The following is an 18,566-nucleotide window of genomic DNA, read 5'->3' as shown; positions in this document are numbered from 1 at the left end:
TGAATTTGGTGGGAACAAGACATTTCCCAGGCCGGACGGAGCACGTGCTGCTCCTTTATCTCCCGTTGTTTTCCCAGGGGAAGATGGAGCCGCAGCATGTGGTGATGGATGGCACGTAGGGAATGGGGCTGCAGTACCGGGGCGCTGCCACGTGCAGCGACCTTCATCCTGGAGGGGGCATGCAGCGCAGGGAGCTACACTTCCACCTGTTTAAATGTTAAAAAAAAGACCCAAAACTTCCTTTTATCATGTAAAGCAGGTTTTTACAGCTTGCCTGAAGGCAGCCAGGTGCTTTTTGCTGGGCTGAAAGGCTCCTTATCCTCTGCAAGATAAAGCCTGTAGGTGTGTCCTACAAATACCCTCGAGATAAGTCTTTCTCGTCACCCAACATCCGATGCTTGTCGCCTCCTCTCCTTATTTTTTTAGTTAAGCCTCCTCTATGCGTTTGCCTTGCTGGGAGGGCAGCTCTGCTGAGCCAGCAGCACACAGGGAAAGTGCTGCTGTCTCTCGGGCCCGACTTTTCTATTGCCTAAAAGCTGGAGAGCGATCCCTTTTGTGGGGCTCTCCTCCCGGGGATCCCCAGCTCGCTGCCGGGGGAAGCTTTGGCCAGCCAGGAGCGGGTGGTGGCTTCTGGGTCCCATCCAGGCTTGCAGAAAAGGAGTGGTGTTTTGGGGTGGCCATTTTGTACTTACGTAACGTCGCGACAGCACCTCGTACTGCGCTCCCTCCCTCAAGAGGGGATGCCAAGCAGCTGCATTTCTCTGTTGTTGAGTGCCTTTCGCCTCTGGAATGAGCAAAGCTGATGTTTTCGTAATCTTTTTTTGGGAATCTGAAGGCTGCCTGGTTTCATAACCCTGGCCTAAGCACTAACTCAGACCATTTCTGCCTCTAGCTGGAGGCCCTGGGCATGAGCAGCGTCATTCTGCAGCATCAGAGAGGTTGTGTGAGTGAGGCTGAGCTGTAAATCCAGAATCATCACCCCCCCAGGAGCACACCCCCCCCCTTCTCGCTGCAGTTCCTCCAGGCAGTGACACAGCTCTGCCGGTGTGGCCTGGGGACAGTCCCAGTCCCTGCTGGAGTTTCCACTTCCCGTTGTCACCGATAACAGACTTGGCCCTGGGTGGGAATTGCCAGGGTGGGGGTTGTTGCTCCCTCTCGTTTCTCCATCCCCAAGGGCACATCTGGAGGTGCTGTGATTTTAGGCTTTCTTGGCTGACCAGTGGGGTGAGCTGGCTGGAATTAGTCACCTGGCTACTGCAAAACCAGTCCTGACCTCAAACGGCTCATTCTGGAATATTCAGGAGCTGGGGAGATACCAGACATCATTAGGACGCCCTGCCTGTAGCACAGGCAGCCCAAGTAATAAACTTGGGGATTTAATCATTATTCCTCAGGGAAGGAATTCAGGTTTATTCAGTGCTGGAAGCATACAGGCTTTGTTAGGGTATTGCTTACCCCCCTTCCGTGCTCAGCCCAGACTGAGAGCTCTGTTTTCAGGTGTCCTTGCTGCTCTGATTTTAAAAAAAGCAGAGTGGTGGGAAATGCCAGACATTCCTGTTATAAATATAAGACTGGTCATTCCAGTAGAATTCAATCGCTGCCTTGTAAATGTGCGGTGATGGGAGGCCGGAGGGAGCACTAAGAAGTGAATTTTGCTGGTTGTGGCCCCAGCACTGAGGGCAGATGGGCGTTTGGGACACTTTTTGGCTCCTGCGTTTCTGCTCTCGACCCTGGACAAGGTCATGATGTCTCCGGTTACCTTTTCTGAGCTCACTGAACTGCTGGAAAGTTATGAAGGAGATTCTAACTGGGAAGTGAACTTTTCCTTTCTCTTTATAAAATACTTAAGAGGGCTTAAAGTTGTATTTGCAAATGACTTGAGTGGGTGGGGGATTTCCATGAGGCAGGGAGAGTTCACCTGGCTATTGTTACGAACTTCCAAGTCCCGCTGTGGGTGCAGTTTCTGTGTCAGGATCCCGTTGTTCCCTATTCCTTGTGTTCCTAGAAGCTGTGCAGACCTGCTCGCCTGTGCGTGGAGGTGATTTCCCAGCAAAGGCTTGTTGGTTTTGGCATCTAGAGAAGCCGGCGCTGCGCTGCAGGTGTCGGAGGATGCAGCAGCAAGTGTTAGAGTGCTGAAACAACAGTGTTTCAGGGCTGACCAGAGAGTTTTCCTATAATAATGAGTCTTCGTTGGGTTTTTCATGTGGGCAGACCTTCGTGTAGTGACTCCAGTGAATCAGCAGCTTCTGGCAGGGCTGAGGGAAAAGAGGCTTTGCCAGGTCAAATTATGGTTTTGTGTGGCCTGGGCGCCCAGTGCTGCATGGCAGCAACGATGGTGAGTCAGGGCTGGCTGCGCGAGGAGCTGCACGTATGTGAGGAAGGGCTGCAGAGCAGGGGAGGAGCCGCTGCGGCACCAGCCGGCTCAGGGCAGGCCGGGAGGGCACAGCTGTCCTTCTGCTCAGCTCTGACAGAGCTTTTGGGCCCGTTAGTGCCTCTGCCAGAGCTGAGCCTGCTGAGCTGGTGCGTGCCTCTCACATTGCTCAGTGGGTTATTGGGGGGCTTTATCTGCCTGGGGTGGGCAGAACAAAAACCCTGCTCAGTCCCTGCTCTGTCCCAGCCTTTAGCTGAGCCACAACCCACGTTTCTACAAGCACATCTTGTAGAAGGCAGCTCACGCCTGCTGTGAATATCCCCTGCATGCCCAGGGGATGGAGTTTGAAGTCAGACCAATATTTGAAGCCAAAATGTGTGATCTGTCCATGCCAGTAGCCACCACCTCGCATCCCTCCCTCACCAAGGCTTTTGGATTCTCACCTGGGCAGGTCCAAGAAACAAAGAGCTTTTAGTTGCCCGCTTCTACCTGAGAACAAAATTACTGCAATTAGAAATGCCTGGGGGCACCAGCACTGCTGGGAAATGAGTGTCCTCCCATCCCAGTGGACAGTTAAGCTTCAGCTCAGCTTCCTCTTGGAGTTATGGGCTGTTCCTGCTGTTGTGGGGATGCTCTAGTCCTGAGGAGCCAAGCAGCCTGAGTTCAGGGAGGTTTTTTAATCCAAATTTTGCAAAAATAACCAGTTTTAAACTTTATGTTGGTTTTCAGCTACCCTGGGTCAGGGGGCAGGGGAGACCCACAGTGTCTTCAGTCAAAGAGGGACTTTGAACGTTTTAAAGAAATCTTCGGTCTTTTACATGTTCTTTACCAAGGTGCTGTGTTTAATCAACTCAAGTCTGCTTGCTTGTCCAGGCTTAGAGGCTGGGGTTTAGGCTTAGGCAGGCTTTGCCATGATTAGGTGCTCTGGGCAGAGGATTGCCCGTGTCGGGGCATGCCGCAGTCACGCCAGTGCCGAGCTGCCCCGGTCCCGGCTGGGATAGGAAGCGCAGTCGAGGCTTGTAGAGGAATGACTGGAGAGCTGGGAGGGAGGAGGCAGAACCTCTGCCTGTGCACTCAAGTGCTTGAATTTTGTTGCGTTGTGTAGCTCCAAGGGAAGACTGGCAATGAAGAGAAGCTATGAAGGGAACATCTGCATAGAAGGCAGGTGAGCTTTGCGTGGTCCATGTGGGGGATGACATGGAAATAGAAATGTGTCTTGCCTGTTAAGACTCTCAAGTAGGAACATAAAGTCTGACCCAGTAGCAGCTTTCTCGTTACCTCCATATTCATCACGTGGGTGTGTTGGTGTCTCTACTTGCTGGGCAGGTCGGGGTGATTCCCAAACCTGGCAGCGCTTTCTTCCCTTCCAGACACAGGAATCGAGCAACCATGTCGAAGCACCATGATGCAGGGACCGCTTTCATCCAGACTCAGCAGCTCCATGCTGCCATGGCAGACACCTTCCTGGAGCACATGTGCCGCCTGGACATCGACTCGGAGCCCACCATCGCCAGGAACACTGGCATCATCTGCACCATTGGTAGGTGATTCCTGGATAGGGGAGAATCGCAGCAAGAACCCACACCTGGGTGAAACCTGTTAGGGAAATTGTGAGAGGGATCCAGCTTTCATCCCTTGCCAGGGCTGAACTTGTGTGGTGAAGGAACACGACTTTCCCATGTTTGCCTAACCCATGGTACTGCTGGGAGTGATTCCAGTACCCAGGGAAATGGGAATTGCTTGGGTTCTGTGGGCAAGTTAAAACTACCTTTGCTGCTGCAGTGCTGAGCAAGCCGGTATCCAGTTACCTTTTCTCTTCCACATGAAACAGCTTGCTGTGTGTGGGTTACCTCATTATTTTTACAAAGTTAATGTTCAAACTGTTTCTTCCTCCTAGGCCCAGCCTCCCGCTCCGTGGAGAAGCTGAAGGAAATGATTAAATCTGGAATGAATGTTGCCCGCCTCAACTTCTCTCACGGCACCCACGAGGTAAGGGTGGGGTCTGAGCTCATACAGCCCTGACTGGGCTGTGTGTGTGTCTGCTGGCCCTGTCCCTTATGGAAGAGGGAAATCCAGCTTTATCCAGACCAGCCTTGGTGTGGGAAGGCAAAATAGCTCTGCTTTTGGGGAAAGCACACTGTACATACCGAGCCTGCGTAATTGCTGATAACATTCAAGTGTGTTTTCTGAGCCATTTTGAAAGCAGTTCAGGTTGGTTCCACGCCCTTCCCTGCACCAGGGAGCCAGGTAACTGGGATTTGGCACTGTGTGCCAACTGCTTGCCATGAAATACTTCAGTTCTTCCTCACATGCTGCTGTTCACTGCACAAAGAAGCAGCAGAAGCCAAAAACACCTGCCCCTGTTTTGCTACTGCTGTTTTGCACCTCAGCAGGAGGTCACACTATCAGTTCATCTCACTTGTTTCGTTGCTGGGGGTTTTGCAAGCAGGTCATTAGTGAATAACCCTGTCTCAAAACGGATCCGTTAGTGATTTGATGTAATTACTGTGCCCAGTGGGAAGAATGGACTACTGAGTTTTCTGGCTCACCAGCTGCTCCAGTTGCGTTCCTGGCCCTCAGGAGGGTCCTGGGACATGGCATGGTGAGCTTAGAAAGAGTAAGGTCAGAAGGAACCAGCATTCTCCATGATAGACAAGCCCTTACTGCTATAAATAGCTGAGATCCTCAGTGATACTGGAAGAGTTTAGGATCCCATTCCAGGTTGCCTTTCTGCTGAGGTTTTTTTTTTTAACCCTGACTCCTTTCCAGCTCTCAAAATGTCACCCAGTAGCAGCTGTAGGTGGCTTTACTTACTGACCCATAAGCCTCGTGGTGTGTAACAGCTTGGCCTCTCACATTCACTGACCTTTAAAGGGCAGTGTCAGAATTGACTTAACTGGGGGCAACCGCCAGACCTTGACTAAACACCCTGGGATAGCATCTGTGCAGGGCCTGCAGTTGGGAAATCTGCTTGGAGAAAGTGTGGAGCAACTCTGCCTCCTGGTAGTCAAATCCTGCAGCCGGGTGGCTCTTGGGCCAGGTGACACATCAGGGAGTTGGTGGCCAGGCTGAAACTGGGAATTTTCACACCGTTACTGCCCAGCAGAGTGGCTGCTGTGGTCTGTGAGCTTGTTGGCTGAGGTTGAGGACAAGGGAGTGTGGCTTTGGGTGAGGTCTAATTGCACATTTCAAACAGATGAGGTTGGGTTACTGCAGGCTCTGGTCCAGCTGTCATCTCTTGTGGAGTGGGACCATCAGCTGTAGCCAGTCCTAAGTTTGTGTCCCCTCTTGGTTTCTCGAAAGCTGCAGTTTCCAGTGAAGCCCCACAGAGTCTTTGTCTGTCACAAGTGCCTCACTTCTGGTGTCCACCCCAAAGTATTTACTGGGGATTCAACTTTTGCAGAGATGCTTTGGCACCTGCCTGCCACCCTTTTACATAGAGTAAAAATGGCTTTTACTTCCAGCTCTGCCTGCATTCCCATTCTGCATATATAACTCTTCAGGAAGTCAGGCTCAGTCAGTCCTTGATATCAAACTAAAATGGAAAAATCCCAGATGCCTGGGATCAGATAAGTTTAATGGGACCATTCAGGCATGGTTTCTGTGCTGCATCCCAGGCTGCGGTGCCTGGAAGGGTCAAGGCCGTCTCAGTCCCAGCTTGCACACTCAGTCAATAAACTTAATCATTTTCCTGTCCTAAGGAGTTATCAGCTGTTGGTTATCTCTGGCCAAGGGCACACACGTGAACTTTAGCATGGCTTTTTCCAGCCTCACCTTCCTGGCACTGGATTATTGCCCCTGAGATGCTCAGGTTGGTGTGCAGGGCTCGTGTTGAGGGCGTGAGTTTCACGAGGCAGCGGGATGTTCCAGGTGAAGTCAGATCAAAAGGAGCCAGGTGTTCCAGGCAAGTCAGGCCGAACTTTGTCACTGTGGATACGGAGAGGGGAAAGGGTATTTCTTATCTGCAACAGTCTGTCAAGCGTTACACAACTCTTCCTAGTTGTAAGTAGTTCAGGTTATCTCTTAATGTTGTTTGAACAAGTAAAGTAAACTGATCCGCTGGCCATTCAAAGCACATTTGAGGGATTAGGATGTGATTTTTCCCAGAAAACTGTCCCAAAACTGGCAGCATTAGCAAAATGCTCTCATACATGTGGAGGTTTGGAAGCTGGGTGTGTGGTGCTGCACCATTGAACTCCTGCTGTGATTGCTTTGGCTTCTGAAATAAAATGTAAATATTTACATGGATAACATCCCCTTTGCAAATCCTTTGTCACTTGGGGAAATTTCAGCCAAAGAAGTAATGAAAGGCTTGTCCACCTGTGGGACTGATTGTGGGTCAGGCTAGAAGTGTGTGTGGGAGTTGGTAATGAAGGGAGTGGGGAATGGCATCTTCCCTTTGGTGCCCTGAATGGGGGAGGAGCACAGGCACAGGTGAGAGTGGCTTAGCTGTGACATTCTTCTGCCATCCAGGTGTCTTTCCATGCACACAGTTATCCATCTGATGATGTTCTGCTGTGTTGAATAGGCAGGTGTTCAGCAAAACTTTTGGAAATGTCGCTCCTAAAGGCCTGTTGGTTGGTAAACCACCTTCAATTGGTGAGCGTGTCTCCTGATGGCAAATCACTTCAGCCGGGCCCCTGGGCTTCTCCTTGAGTTGTCCTTCTGGAATTAGAACTGAAGGCACAGCCAGATAATTTCCAGACTCTACCTTCATGACAGGAAGGCCTTATCCTTACGCTCTGGTTTTCTGGAAGCTTAATCTGGATTAAATTTTGAAGGTAGAACTGAAACTGAGCATCATGTGAAAGCAAAGCTCTCAGCTTGAGCAGTATCTCGGAATCTTTTCCATAAGCAATGGAGTAGAAATGGCCTGAACATTCCCATCTCTTTTTCCTTGCCAGTATCATGAGGGCACAATCAAGAACGTGCGAGAAGCCACAGAGAGCTTTGCCTCTGATCCCATCACCTACAGACCTGTGGCTATTGCACTGGACACCAAGGGACCTGAAATCCGAACTGGACTCATTAAGGGAGTAAGTTGCTGGTTCTTTATCCCACTTTTTTCACCTAATGAGACTCGTTATCATGCTAAGCTTGTGGCCTTTTCCAAACAAAAAATATCCTAGGAAACGAGGTAACACAACACCTACCAAAAGTTTGGATGAACTGCTGCAGGGTGGGAGGTAGTTGTGTGCTGGTTTTTCCTGGTTTTGCTGACACACATTTTGACACCCAGAGTGGCACAGCAGAAGTGGAGCTGAAAAGGGGCGCACCGCTCAAAGTGACCCTGGACGATGCCTTCATGGAGAAGTGCGACGAGAACACGCTGTGGCTGGACTACAAGAATCTCACCAAGGTCGTAGATGTTGGCAGCAAAATCTACGTGGATGACGGTCTGATTTCCTTGGTGGTTAAGGAGAAAGGTGGGTAACAGCCATTCCAGTTATGCCTGCTTGGTTTTTTCTTGGAACATGTTTGTGCTTTCCCTCCAGTAACTGCTTTTTAGCTTGCAGTTGTGTATTAAAGAAAGGAGGACATGGTTCTTGATGCTGTAGTGAGACTTTAAAACCAAACTTTCTCTACGTTAAGTGTAGGAATTTTCCAAAAACTAACTTTAGCTGGGTTTCCCTGGGCTGGCTTCTAAAACCTCTCTTCAAAGGGGGACATGTTGTAGGGCCATACCACAGCTCATGGTCAAAGCCTGCTCAGCCAAGGTAATTCATGCTCTTAATGCAGGATTTAACTAGTTCTACAGGACAGACCCTGAGTTTTGTGGTTAGAGACAGAACCTGCTTTAACTGGGAATTTAGAGGCAAGGGTAGTTCCATGATATTCCCTTTATAGTGCTCCCTAAAGTGCTGGAGCCTCTAGTCCCTGAGCGTGTATGGACACTGAGGTGAGGCTTTTGAGCTGCTCAGTTTGGTGTAACAGGGTTCCTGTGTGCAGAGGTGCAACCTGGGAGCCTTTTGGGGGGAAGACATTGCCAACCTCCTGCACAAAACAATTGGCGTCTTCTCCAAGAACACCTAGAAGTTGTTTTAAACCAATGTGTTGCATTCCCAAGGGTTGGTTGGGAGCTTGTGTGGTACACAAATGCTCTGAAGGGACATGCTGTTCTTTTTTATCTTGTGTGTTGCTGTTGAAACTGCTGTTCCCAGGCAGGGGAGGTGGGAGCCAGTAGTGGGAGCTTCCTGGCAAGCACTGACTGTGGGAACACGCGTTTCAGGCAAGGACTATGTCATGACTGAGGTCGAGAACGGCGGGATGCTCGGTAGCAAGAAGGGCGTGAACCTGCCCGGCGCTGCCGTCGACCTGCCCGCCGTCTCTGAAAAGGACATTCAGGACCTCAAATTCGGTGTGGAGCAGAACGTGGATATGGTGTTTGCTTCCTTCATCCGCAAAGCCTCCGACGTCCACGCTGTCAGGAAGGTGCTGGGGGAGAAGGGAAAGAACATCAAGATCATCAGCAAGATCGAGAACCACGAGGGTGTGCGCAGGTGAGCTTTGGGCAGGGGGCACTTCAGGTTTGTCAGGCTGAAATAAATCAACTCACGCTCCCTTCCTGTAGCTTTAGACAGCTTTGTGTAGCTCTGAACATGTGCTATGCCTTGGTCTTGGCTTTCTTCCTCCTTCCTTGGCATTGCAGGAACACACACAGCCTGTGGAAAGACCGTGTGCTCATGGCGCTCTGGATCGACGCTCCCTTCCAGAAGAGGAGGACAGAGCAGATGGGAAGGTGCTTTGCAGAACAAATGGGATAACACAGCTCTTGTCTCGCTGTCAGGTTCGATGAGATCATGGAGGCCAGCGATGGCATTATGGTGGCCCGTGGTGACCTGGGAATCGAGATCCCAGCTGAAAAAGTCTTCCTCGCCCAGAAGATGATGATTGGGCGCTGCAACAGGGCTGGCAAACCCATCATCTGTGCCACTCAGGTACTGCAAATGCACCGTTAGCTCCTCATGGCCGGAATCTGACCAGGAGGGAATGTTGGGAGCTGCCATGGCTTGGTGGCGTTGATTAGACAGTGAGATGCCAAGAGCAAAGGGGTTTTGCTCATAGCTGAGGAGTTCATGTTGAGGCACTTCTGTGTTTGGGAACCTCCCCAGTAAGGTTACAGGACCTCTTGGGTGCCTGCTGAAGGTTTTACACCTCAAAACATCATGAGATAATGAGCCTTTCGGGCTGACTGAACATATTCTGGGGAAAACTGGCACAATTTGCCTTGGCATCTTGTGACAGCACATCTGTGCCTGATAGGGAAGACTTGCCCAGGCTTCCAGGTATCTTAGAAGATGCACCCACACTGCAACATCACAAGGAACTGAGTGAAAGATCCATCTCCTTATTCTGGGAGCAGTAGGGATCACGTGCAGACAGTCCTCAGGCACTGAGAGAGCTGGTTTACTGCTGTGCTTGCTCTGCACACAGGCTGTGGAAGCAAACACTGTCCCTGGACAGTAGTCATCAGACAAAATTCTGGATGTGCAGTGGCATATGCTCCTTCTTTTGCCTGTATTGCTACTGAAATGCAGCTGGAATGCTGCCTCAGGCAGTGCCCCATGGGATATGAGCGGCGTTTGCGCAGTGGTGAGATCCAGCTGGGGAAAGCTGAGGAAGACAGGAGAGCTGGACAGGCTTGGATGTGTGGAGAAGGGTTAGGAAGAGCTGACCTCATGGAAAGCTGTCCTGTTTTTCACTCTCTTGAGAGTGGATGCTTAGGAAGCTCGTGGAGTTGGCTGTTCTGACTTCATATCCCTGTACATATTATCTAAAACATTTGAAATAGTGTGCTGGATGAAGGTGACTTTATTGGGTCAGACCTTGCTCTTTCTGATTTCTAGGTGTAAAAAGCCCAAATTTGGGAATGTATGACTGGATCTGAGCTTCCAAAAAAACGTGTAATGCCACACTCTGCTCTAAAGAGCTCTGGGTTCCTTGGACCAAGCCTTATGCTGGAAAGTTTAATTAAAAAGTTGGATTGTCGTGTCTGGGATGTTCTGTGGGTTAAATTTCCCTGGAAAAGGAATAAATGTACAGTGGGTACAAAACTAAATGGGTTGTTTTCCTTGCTTAAATTCAGAGCTGATTTAGGGACCAGGCGCCTCTCTGTTCCATGCCCACAGAGAACTCTTCTCCCAGAGTTCTTAGGGTGGGCAGAAAGTGGGATGCTGCCTATCAAGAGCATTGAAGTGCACTAATGAAAAAGCAGCTGTTTCCTTTGGGCAGCACCTCGACCTCTCTGGGTTGCTCTCTTCCAGATGTTGGAGAGCATGATCAAGAAGCCGCGACCGACACGCGCCGAGGGCAGCGACGTGGCCAACGCGGTGCTGGACGGCGCAGACTGCATCATGCTGTCCGGGGAGACAGCCAAGGGCGACTACCCTCTGGAGGCCGTGCGCATGCAGCACGCGGTGAGTCCTGCCCTGCCCTGGGCCAGGCACATGGGTGTGGGCGGAGAGCTCAGGAACACATGCAAACGACCAATATGATCAGGCAAAATGTCCCATTTATTATTTAAATAAGTCAACTTTTATACAGTTTAGTTTGTTTTGAGCACATGCTTACAACAAGGTGATTGGATAGCTCAGTCTGTACACGCGTCTCGTGTCTCCAGTTCATTGGACCTGATGTTCTGTCCACGCGGCCTGGAATCATACTTGGCATGTAGAGGCCTTCATAATTAGGGGCTTTCTGAAATCTGCAGGTGTACCTTTATCTGTACTTTCTCAAGGCTTTCTTGCTATAAACATACTATGTTCTCAAACCTTATAGACACACAGCTAACAAGTATAAACATTACATATTTTCACACAGTCTATAAGTATAAACATTACAGCTTACAACTTCTAAAGTCATGTCAAGCAAGGCCTACAGAAATGCAATAGAAATTGTTCACACAATTTGAATCCTGCAACACATGGGGACCAAAATGTGCCCAGCCACCCAAAATTGGCATTTCTTTGCTTACACTCTTCTGTGGGTGGGTTTTTATTGACCAAATATGGTCCTGAGGGCCCGGCACCTTGGTTTTTGTGCTCCAAACTATTGTCGGGCAGAGTTTAAAGCTGCTCTGACATATGGAACTTCTCATTTCTTTTTGCTTAGGACAGGGTAAAGAGGGTTTTGCCATTACCTTGATAGAAGTTTTGTCCACTGTCCTATTGCAGTGGCATATTAATGCCTTAAACTTCTGCAAGGTCAAGGAGCTGCTTAAGCAGTTTATCTGTAGATAATGCAAGGTTTTGGCTGACTGCAGTGTGGGAGGGGGTGGGGGAGGCTCCTGGGGCTGGTTTACAGCACTGCTGCGTTCAGTACCTGGTGTGTGCTCGGTGTTGGGGGGGGTTTGTTGCATGAGTACTGACAGCACCATATTTTTACATGCCTGAACTGCCAGAAACCTCTGCTCTGCTTCAAGTTTCAGCTGATAAAAGCCTGATGTCAAGTACCTACAAGTGTTGCTGCTCCCCAATTAGCAGTGCTGTGAATCACAGCAGTGATAACTCTCACCAGTTCTAACTCTCACTAGTTTTATTTGCAGTTCAGATTTTATGGATTAATCAACTCAGCCAGTGTTGGTTTGCAGTGTGTTACCTAAATACCTTTTATCTCAATATGGAGTGGTGTTTTTTGCACAAGGCAAATGCAAAATATGACTGGGCAGTGACTGCTCCTTTCCAGGCCAAATGCTAACAGTGCATCTAAAAGCTTCTCCCTCATTTTCCACCCCTTAAATCACAAGGGGTGACTTCCTACCAAGAGTTGGGAACTTGCTGCAGCAAACCTTACACCTGGTTTTCCATCCTGGCATTAATTCCTTGACCTGGGCAGGTTGTGTTGTATCTGTAGCCTGAGTTCAGGACCTGTTGCACCTGCTTCCCTCTTCCTGCAGACCTGGGGATAGTGCTGTTCATTCCACCAGCCCCTGGGGAAACACTGAAGGCTTTAACCCTCAGTGCAGAAACTGAAACACAGATTCCCTTTGTTGAATGTAAGATGTTCCAGGCAGCAAGGTGCCAACTCTGATGGTAGGAGCACATCCCAGAACAGCCAGGATCTTTCCTCTGAGCTGTTTCCCTTGGTGTTAGTCAAGCCCAGCAGTAATGCCCTGAGTAACCACAGCCTGGAGACCTGCAGCATGGCCAGAGCAGGGGGGTGTTTCCACCTAATTGGTAAGCTTCCAAATACTGGGCAGGCTGATTCCTGCTAATGCGAGTGGGCTTCCTTCCCATTCAAGTCCATGATCCACACTGGTCTTCGAACACCACCCTGTCTGTGCTGTTTGAGGGGACCAAGGTTTAAACAGCCACTCCATTTCCCTTTCTCCCACCTTCGCAGGTATTTCCAACCGTGCACCAACCCTGTATAGCCATTCCTGCATGAGCAGATCCAGCTTTGGGGTGGAGTTAAGGATTGCTGTCCCTCTGCAGCCGTGCCAAAGCAGACACGTGTATTCCCATGTTCCATTACACCTGGGGAATGCAGGCTTCCTGCTAAGCTTGGGTTTACCCTGTGTGCTACACAGAGCTGCTGCCTTTGCACCAGGGCTGAAGATAAACTGCCTGGCTCCCAGCTCCTGCATTTGGAGTGAATGTTTTGAGGCAAATACTCCCATTTTATCTAAAGCCAGCAGTAACAAACGGCTTGAGGACGAGTTGGCACCAACCTACTATTCTGGCCTGCCCCATGTGTCCTGTTATTTTTAGACATAAGATACTTAACTGCTTTGGCTTAAACTGATAGCTGTGGAAGGGATAATTCCCAGCATCATATAAAATAAATCATTAACACTGGAGTAGGAAAATTCTTGACTTTTTAACTCCAAAGCTTTCACTATAATGACACATTGATCTCTAATTAAACGGGAACTTGTGCTTTTTGTATAGTGGCTGCTCCCTTTCTGAAATAACTTGATGAAGTTGTCCTTGAACATGGTCAACCTTTGCACGCTTTTCTAGTCTCTGCAAGCCTTCTTTATCGGGTTGTCAGGGGCTAATGCACCTCCTGAGATGGGAGCTGTCTTTTGTGTGCGTGATTCCCAGGATGCTGGGATGAGCAGGTTACTGAACCTGTTGCCAATGCTCAGCAGGAACAGAAAGTTCTTAGTCGTGCCTGTGTCCCTCTTATCTGTCACATCTGGCACTGTACAAACTCCTCAACATCCACGTTGTGACAACCCTATAAGGAAGACTTGTTCCTGTTTATTTCCTTATTACCAAAAGGGAGATTGATATCCCACTTGGAGGTGAAACTTTGGCTCTCAAGTTAAACTAAACCTTTATTGATTCTCAGCTTAAACTAAATCTTTATTTGCTCTCAAGTTAAATTAAATCTAACAAAGCTGAGAAGGACCAGTGTCCCACCTTGAGGGCTCATTAAAAGTGCATTATTTGCACATTGGCTCCATGAAGACTGTTACAGCAGAGCTCTGTGGTGTTGGCAGAGTATGAAAGCAAGCCACAGAGATTCTTGAGGAATAGCAGGCAGGACTGTGGGCAGGCTTGTAGGTGTCACAAGAGTCTCTCAAGGGAGTCATAAACAGCTGTAACAAAATAAGTTCTGACTCTGAGCTGGCTTGCTCTGTTTCTTGAAAAGCAGTCTGTGTTTGCCTGCTCTGACAGGACTCCAAAATGCAATGAGAAGCCACCTTTGGAATGCCTGCCTGGTGACCGGGGCCTGCCAGTCACACGGTGTGCTGGATGTTAGTCTGGGTTGCATCCAGCAAACTCACAACCTGAGAGCCAAAAAGTTTCACAGCTTGATCCTAATACCCTCTTGCATGAATTACTATGATGATTGGGCAAATTAACGTGATCTCATGTTCCTCTGGTATATCTTTCCTTCTCTTCTTTCCTGTTCTCCTCCTTCCCTCCCCTGGGGGCTGCAGATCGCTCGGGAGGCCGAGGCCGCAATGTTTCATCGTCAGCTCTTCGAGGAGATTTTACGGCTCAATGTTAACAACAGGGACCCTGCCGATGCCATGGCAGCGGGCGCGGTGGAGGCCTCTTTTAAGTGCTTAGCTGCAGCCCTGCTAGTCCTGACCGAGTCCGGCAGGTAGGGCTCGGAGAGGGGCTCAGGGCCAGCCCTTTCCATGGCAAAAACACGCTGCGTTCTAACACTGCAGGAATTCAGCCCCTGCTGGCCTCGCGTAACTGCTGTGGGCTGAGCTGACTTGTGCCAGGGAGGGACCCCGGCAGGCAGGAGCAGAGCAAGAGTGCCTGGCAGTTGGCATGAGTGTCACCTGAGTGTGGGCACGGCAGGGCGAGGTGCCACCATTTGGAAAAGAACACCTGGGAAATCAAATGGTTCCTCCCCAGGGATGTGGCATTGGGGTGGCCGAGTGCTGTGGCGTCACCCCGGCGTGTTGAGCTCAATCTGGGCTCGCCGTGAGGTGACAGTGTTGCTGTGCCACCTTGTGACAGAGCACCTCGCCCTCCCTGTGCTGCCCGAGTGGTGCTGTGAGTGTTGTCATCCCGAATGCGTGTTGCTCTTATAGATTGCCCGGGAGGCCGAAGCCGCCATCTTTCACAGGCAGTTGTTTGAGGAACTGCGCCGTCTGACCCCCCTCAACTGCGACCCCACCGAGGCCGCTGCTGTTGGCGCTGTGGAAGCGTCCTTCAAGTGCTGCAGCGGGGCCATTATTGTCCTCACCAAGTCTGGAAGGTAGGAGGGAACAGGTTCCCCCAGGTCAAGCCAACTACGTGACAGGGTGGGGGAAGGAGGATCCCAAGAACATGGCCCTGAGAGAGAGGTGGAACCTGGTTCTGGCAGTGACTGAGAGCCCAGGCCTGCCTGCAGTGCTGGTCCCTCGGAGATGGACTCAATCCGTGTGCTCCGGGTTCCTCAGCCTGTCTCTGCCAGCGTGGCACCAGCTCCGAGCCTGGCTTCCTCTTGCTGCTGTGAGTGGCAGCTCTGCCAGCGGCGCCAGCTGAAAAAGCCAAGGGAAAATAAGTGTTGCAGCTCCACTTCAAACTTCTTGGCAAGAAACCGTCGATGTAACAGTGAGGCAGAAGTTCGGTGGATGCAAAATCTACTTTCTTTTTTTTTTTTTTTTAAATCAAGGCTTTGCCCTTTCATAGCATCCAAATTATTGGTCTCTTGCTGAACTTTGCGGGCATCAGCCCTGCTTGCCTGAGCCCAAGGAGCTAAGAGGGACTGTGTAGCCTAGGGTTGTTAGGGAAAGGGAAAGCTTTGGAAATTTCCTCTTCCCAGCTTCCTTGTGCCTGCCTGCAAATAATCTTTGCACAGGCAGGTGTCTGGCAGCTCAGTGGCTGCAGGTGAGAGACATGCTGGAGTGATGTAGTTTGGGATTTCTGTCCAGCAATGGTGACAGCTGCCCAACAGAGACCTGTTCTTCCAGTTGTGGGAAGGCAGCTGGAGCCTCATGGATCAGCTCTTCCATCTAGAGGAATCAGGCTGTCCCCTCCCAGTGCACATCTGGCCATAAGTCTCAGGCTGCTTTCTGGAAGAAAATCGGGATTTCTCGCCCTGGATTCGCACCAAAGCAGTAGAGCAGCAGCAGAGGTGTGGTTTTATGTGCTGGGCACAATCTACCTGAAGACCTGGACCATCAGTAAATCCTTCACCTAAATTTACAGCTTAAAATGATTTGGAGCAGCCACTTTGTGCAGAGATGAGGGAACCATAAGTGTCAAGTTCTGGTTACCCTCATGCTTCTAATTTATCTTTGTCCAGGGTTCTAGCCTTACAGTTGACCTTTTTAAAGAGATTTTGAACTCTGACCTTTGAATATTTTTAGCTGTGGATTCAGTTAACCCTTTGAGTATGTGGATCTCCTGGAGCTCCTGGGAGGCGGCTTGGACAGTGTGGGAAGGATTGTCTGAGAGCTGGCACGTGTGGTTGGGTGCTTGGAGCATCTGCTGCTGCCTGCTTTGAGCAGCAAACTGTGTGGCTGAGCTTGGCTCCACTAAACAAGGCTGCAGAAGCGAGTGGAGATGCTGGCATGGCCCTTGGAAAGATGGAGCTGTAGATGCTGTGGCCTTACAGTTTGAATCTCTCTCTGTTTGCAGATGTGTCCAGGGAAAGGGAAGCTGTAGTCCCCACCCAGGGTGTGCTGCTGCTATTTTAAGGCCTCTGTGCCCAACTTCCCAGTATAAATTTTGGGCTCTGTTGCATTTGCTTCCCGTTGGGTGCAGGAGCAGAGCTGTGTGTGGAAAAACCGGCCTGTTTGCTGCTTCAGCAGGTGGCTGGGAGGCAGATGGCTTCCTCCTTGGCATGCTTCGGGGAGTGCTGCTGGCACCAGCTCTTTCCATCCCAGAAACCGGGAGCTCCTCAAAACAGAGGGAACTTGCAGGGACCCCCGTTGAGATGCCAAGGCCTGCTTGGAGAGGCTGGAATAAATGGCGCCTTGCCAGTTTAACATAGCAACACAGACAAAGAAAGGCTTGTTTGGGGACTAAAACACCCCGGTGGCACTTGCTGAACTGGGAGGCGAGGTGGTGTCCGCCCAGTTGCCTAACTGGGAGTTCAGCTGTGTCAAACTGGTGGGTGAGTGGCTCTTGGCTGGCATCTCCTCGTGGAGATGGTCACCAAGGTGGCCATCCCTCATGTCCCTGCAGGGGTTCTGGGGAGCCCTTGTGGGTTGCTTGTGCTCCTGCTGGCCATACACAGTGTCCTCTCCGTCCCCTCTGGCGGCAGTGCCGGCACGTGGGGCTCCACTGGGTGTGTTCTCCCCGCAGGTCAGCACACCTGGTGTCGCGGTACCGCCCGCGTGCCCCTATCATCGCCATCACCCGCAACGAGCAGACAGCCCGCCAGGCCCACCTGTACCGCGGCATCTTCCCCGTGCTCTGCAAGGACCCCGCCCAGGACGCCTGGGCTGAGGACGTGGATCTGCGCGTCAACCTGGGAATGAATGTCGGTGAGTGATGGGGGGGCCCTGAGCCCCCGGATGGGGCTTTGGGGTGAACGTGGGCACTCCCTGGGTGACAGGGAGAGGAACTGGCTGCCTGTGTGGTAACCGGATCCCATTGGGAAACCCGTGGTAGTTGCATGAGCTCAGCAGCATCCGATTGGGAAATGGGGCAGTGGGTTTGTCACAGCTGCCTTAGAAGGGGTTTGTGCAGAAGATCGGGTTGGTTTTAAGGTGATGAGTGATGAAACTGTGACACTCATCGCTCTGAGAGACAGGGGAAACCTGGAGCGGGGTGACTGTTCTCCAGCCCCTCTAAATCCTATGTTGTGGAATTCCAGGCTCTGTGTTGGCAGAGAACCCCAAAGCAGATGGGTGGACAGCAGAAAGTAGGGGGGGGATGTCTTGATACCCATCAGGAGCCACGACTGCCGTGGGGCAGGCAGCTTTGGTGGCTCAGGGATCTGGTGACAAGTGGGTGAGGGGCAGGGTGGGACCTGGGCTCTGACCCCTCTCTCTTCTCTCCCAGGCAAAGCCCGTGGGTTCTTCAAGAGCGGCGACCTGGTCATTGTGCTGACAGGCTGGCGCCCTGGCTCCGGCTACACCAACACCATGCGTGTGGTGCCCGTTCCCTGAGCACCAGACTCAGCCTTCCCCTCCCCTGCCCACCTCCCTTCCCACCTTCCCTCCCCCTCTCCCCTTGCATTAGACCAGCCATCGCTTGCGCTGTTCTCCTTGTCCCTAGAGTGGATGTAGGTTGCTAAACACCACCCAGTGCAGCAGCAGCAGCAGGGGCAAGAGACCTTAAATCACTAAAAGAAATATACTTGAAGTGTTTAGTTTTTTAAAAAACCTTTCCCCCGTAGTGAAGTCCTGCCTTGATGTGTGTTGGAGTCGGCGTAGGAGGTTCCCGGTGACTGTCCTCAGGGTGTAAAATGTCCTTTTCCCGGCCCTGCTTTGGGGGGTTGGGGAAGGAGAGAGGTGATGTGTGGTCAATGGTTCCGCCAGACCCCTCGCTCGAGGCAAGCTGCTACTCACCCCCTCCCATGGGGCCACACACCTCCCCAGGCCCAGTCCGAAGTGAATCCAGCCCCCTCTCTGGTTATTTTGGGCATGGGGGGCAGGAGGAGGGTGTTGACTCCGAGCAAGAGCTTCCCGTGCTCCCCTACAGCGTTGTCTCCTGTGTTAGTCGTGTCCCCCCACCACCCCAGAGCCCCTGCCCCCCTCACCCAGCACTCCGACAGGCCCTGGGGTGGGAGAGCACAACTGTCCATCAATAAAGAGAAGCTGAAGCACCTGCTGGGCTCATCTGCTCATTGG

The 18,566-nt window shown here is 51.1% G+C and overlaps 1 protein-coding gene across 2 annotated transcripts; it reads left to right on the top strand.

Moving 5' to 3' along the window:
• Positions 1-3,438: 3,438 nt before the first annotated feature.
• PKM (pyruvate kinase M1/2) lies at positions 3,439-18,544 on the top strand. 2 transcript variants are annotated; one of them, XM_027697941.1, is made up of 11 exons: positions 3,439-3,536; positions 3,742-3,911; positions 4,269-4,360; positions 7,276-7,407; positions 7,611-7,797; positions 8,601-8,871; positions 9,159-9,309; positions 10,636-10,788; positions 14,262-14,428; positions 17,074-17,255; positions 17,776-18,078. In XM_027697941.1, the coding sequence occupies exons 1-11, from the start codon at positions 3,496-3,498 to the stop codon at positions 17,880-17,882; spliced, it is 1,653 nt and encodes a 550-aa protein (XP_027553742.1). In that variant the 5' UTR covers positions 3,439-3,495; the 3' UTR covers positions 17,883-18,078. The 2 variants fall into 2 exon arrangements, with proteins under 2 accessions (XP_027553742.1, XP_027553741.1); XM_027697940.1 differs by lacking the exon at positions 14,262-14,428 and adding an exon at positions 14,871-15,037 and having other exon boundaries at positions 3,516-3,536; positions 17,776-18,544.
• Positions 18,545-18,566: the final 22 nt, after the last annotated feature.

Source organism: Neopelma chrysocephalum, unplaced genomic scaffold (genome assembly GCF_003984885.1).
Source record: "Neopelma chrysocephalum unplaced genomic scaffold, ASM398488v2 Primary Assembly neopelma1_124, whole genome shotgun sequence".
Classification (NCBI taxonomy): Eukaryota; Metazoa; Chordata; class Aves; order Passeriformes; family Pipridae; genus Neopelma; species Neopelma chrysocephalum.
Note: the sequence above shows the minus strand (reverse complement) of the source record. Positions and strands in the feature narration are given on the sequence as shown.

Bases quoted from the DNA above. Each gene is read 5' to 3' on its own strand.
- PKM (XM_027697941.1), top strand. From the start codon at position 3,496: ATGAAGAGAAGCTATGAAGGGAACATCTGCATAGAAGGCAG. The intron at 4,361-7,275 runs GTAAGGGTGGGG...TTTCCTTGCCAG, and splicing joins TCTCTCACGGCACCCACGAG to TATCATGAGGGCACAATCAA. The intron at 10,789-14,261 runs GTGAGTCCTGCC...TGGGGGCTGCAG, and splicing joins CCGTGCGCATGCAGCACGCG to ATCGCTCGGGAGGCCGAGGC.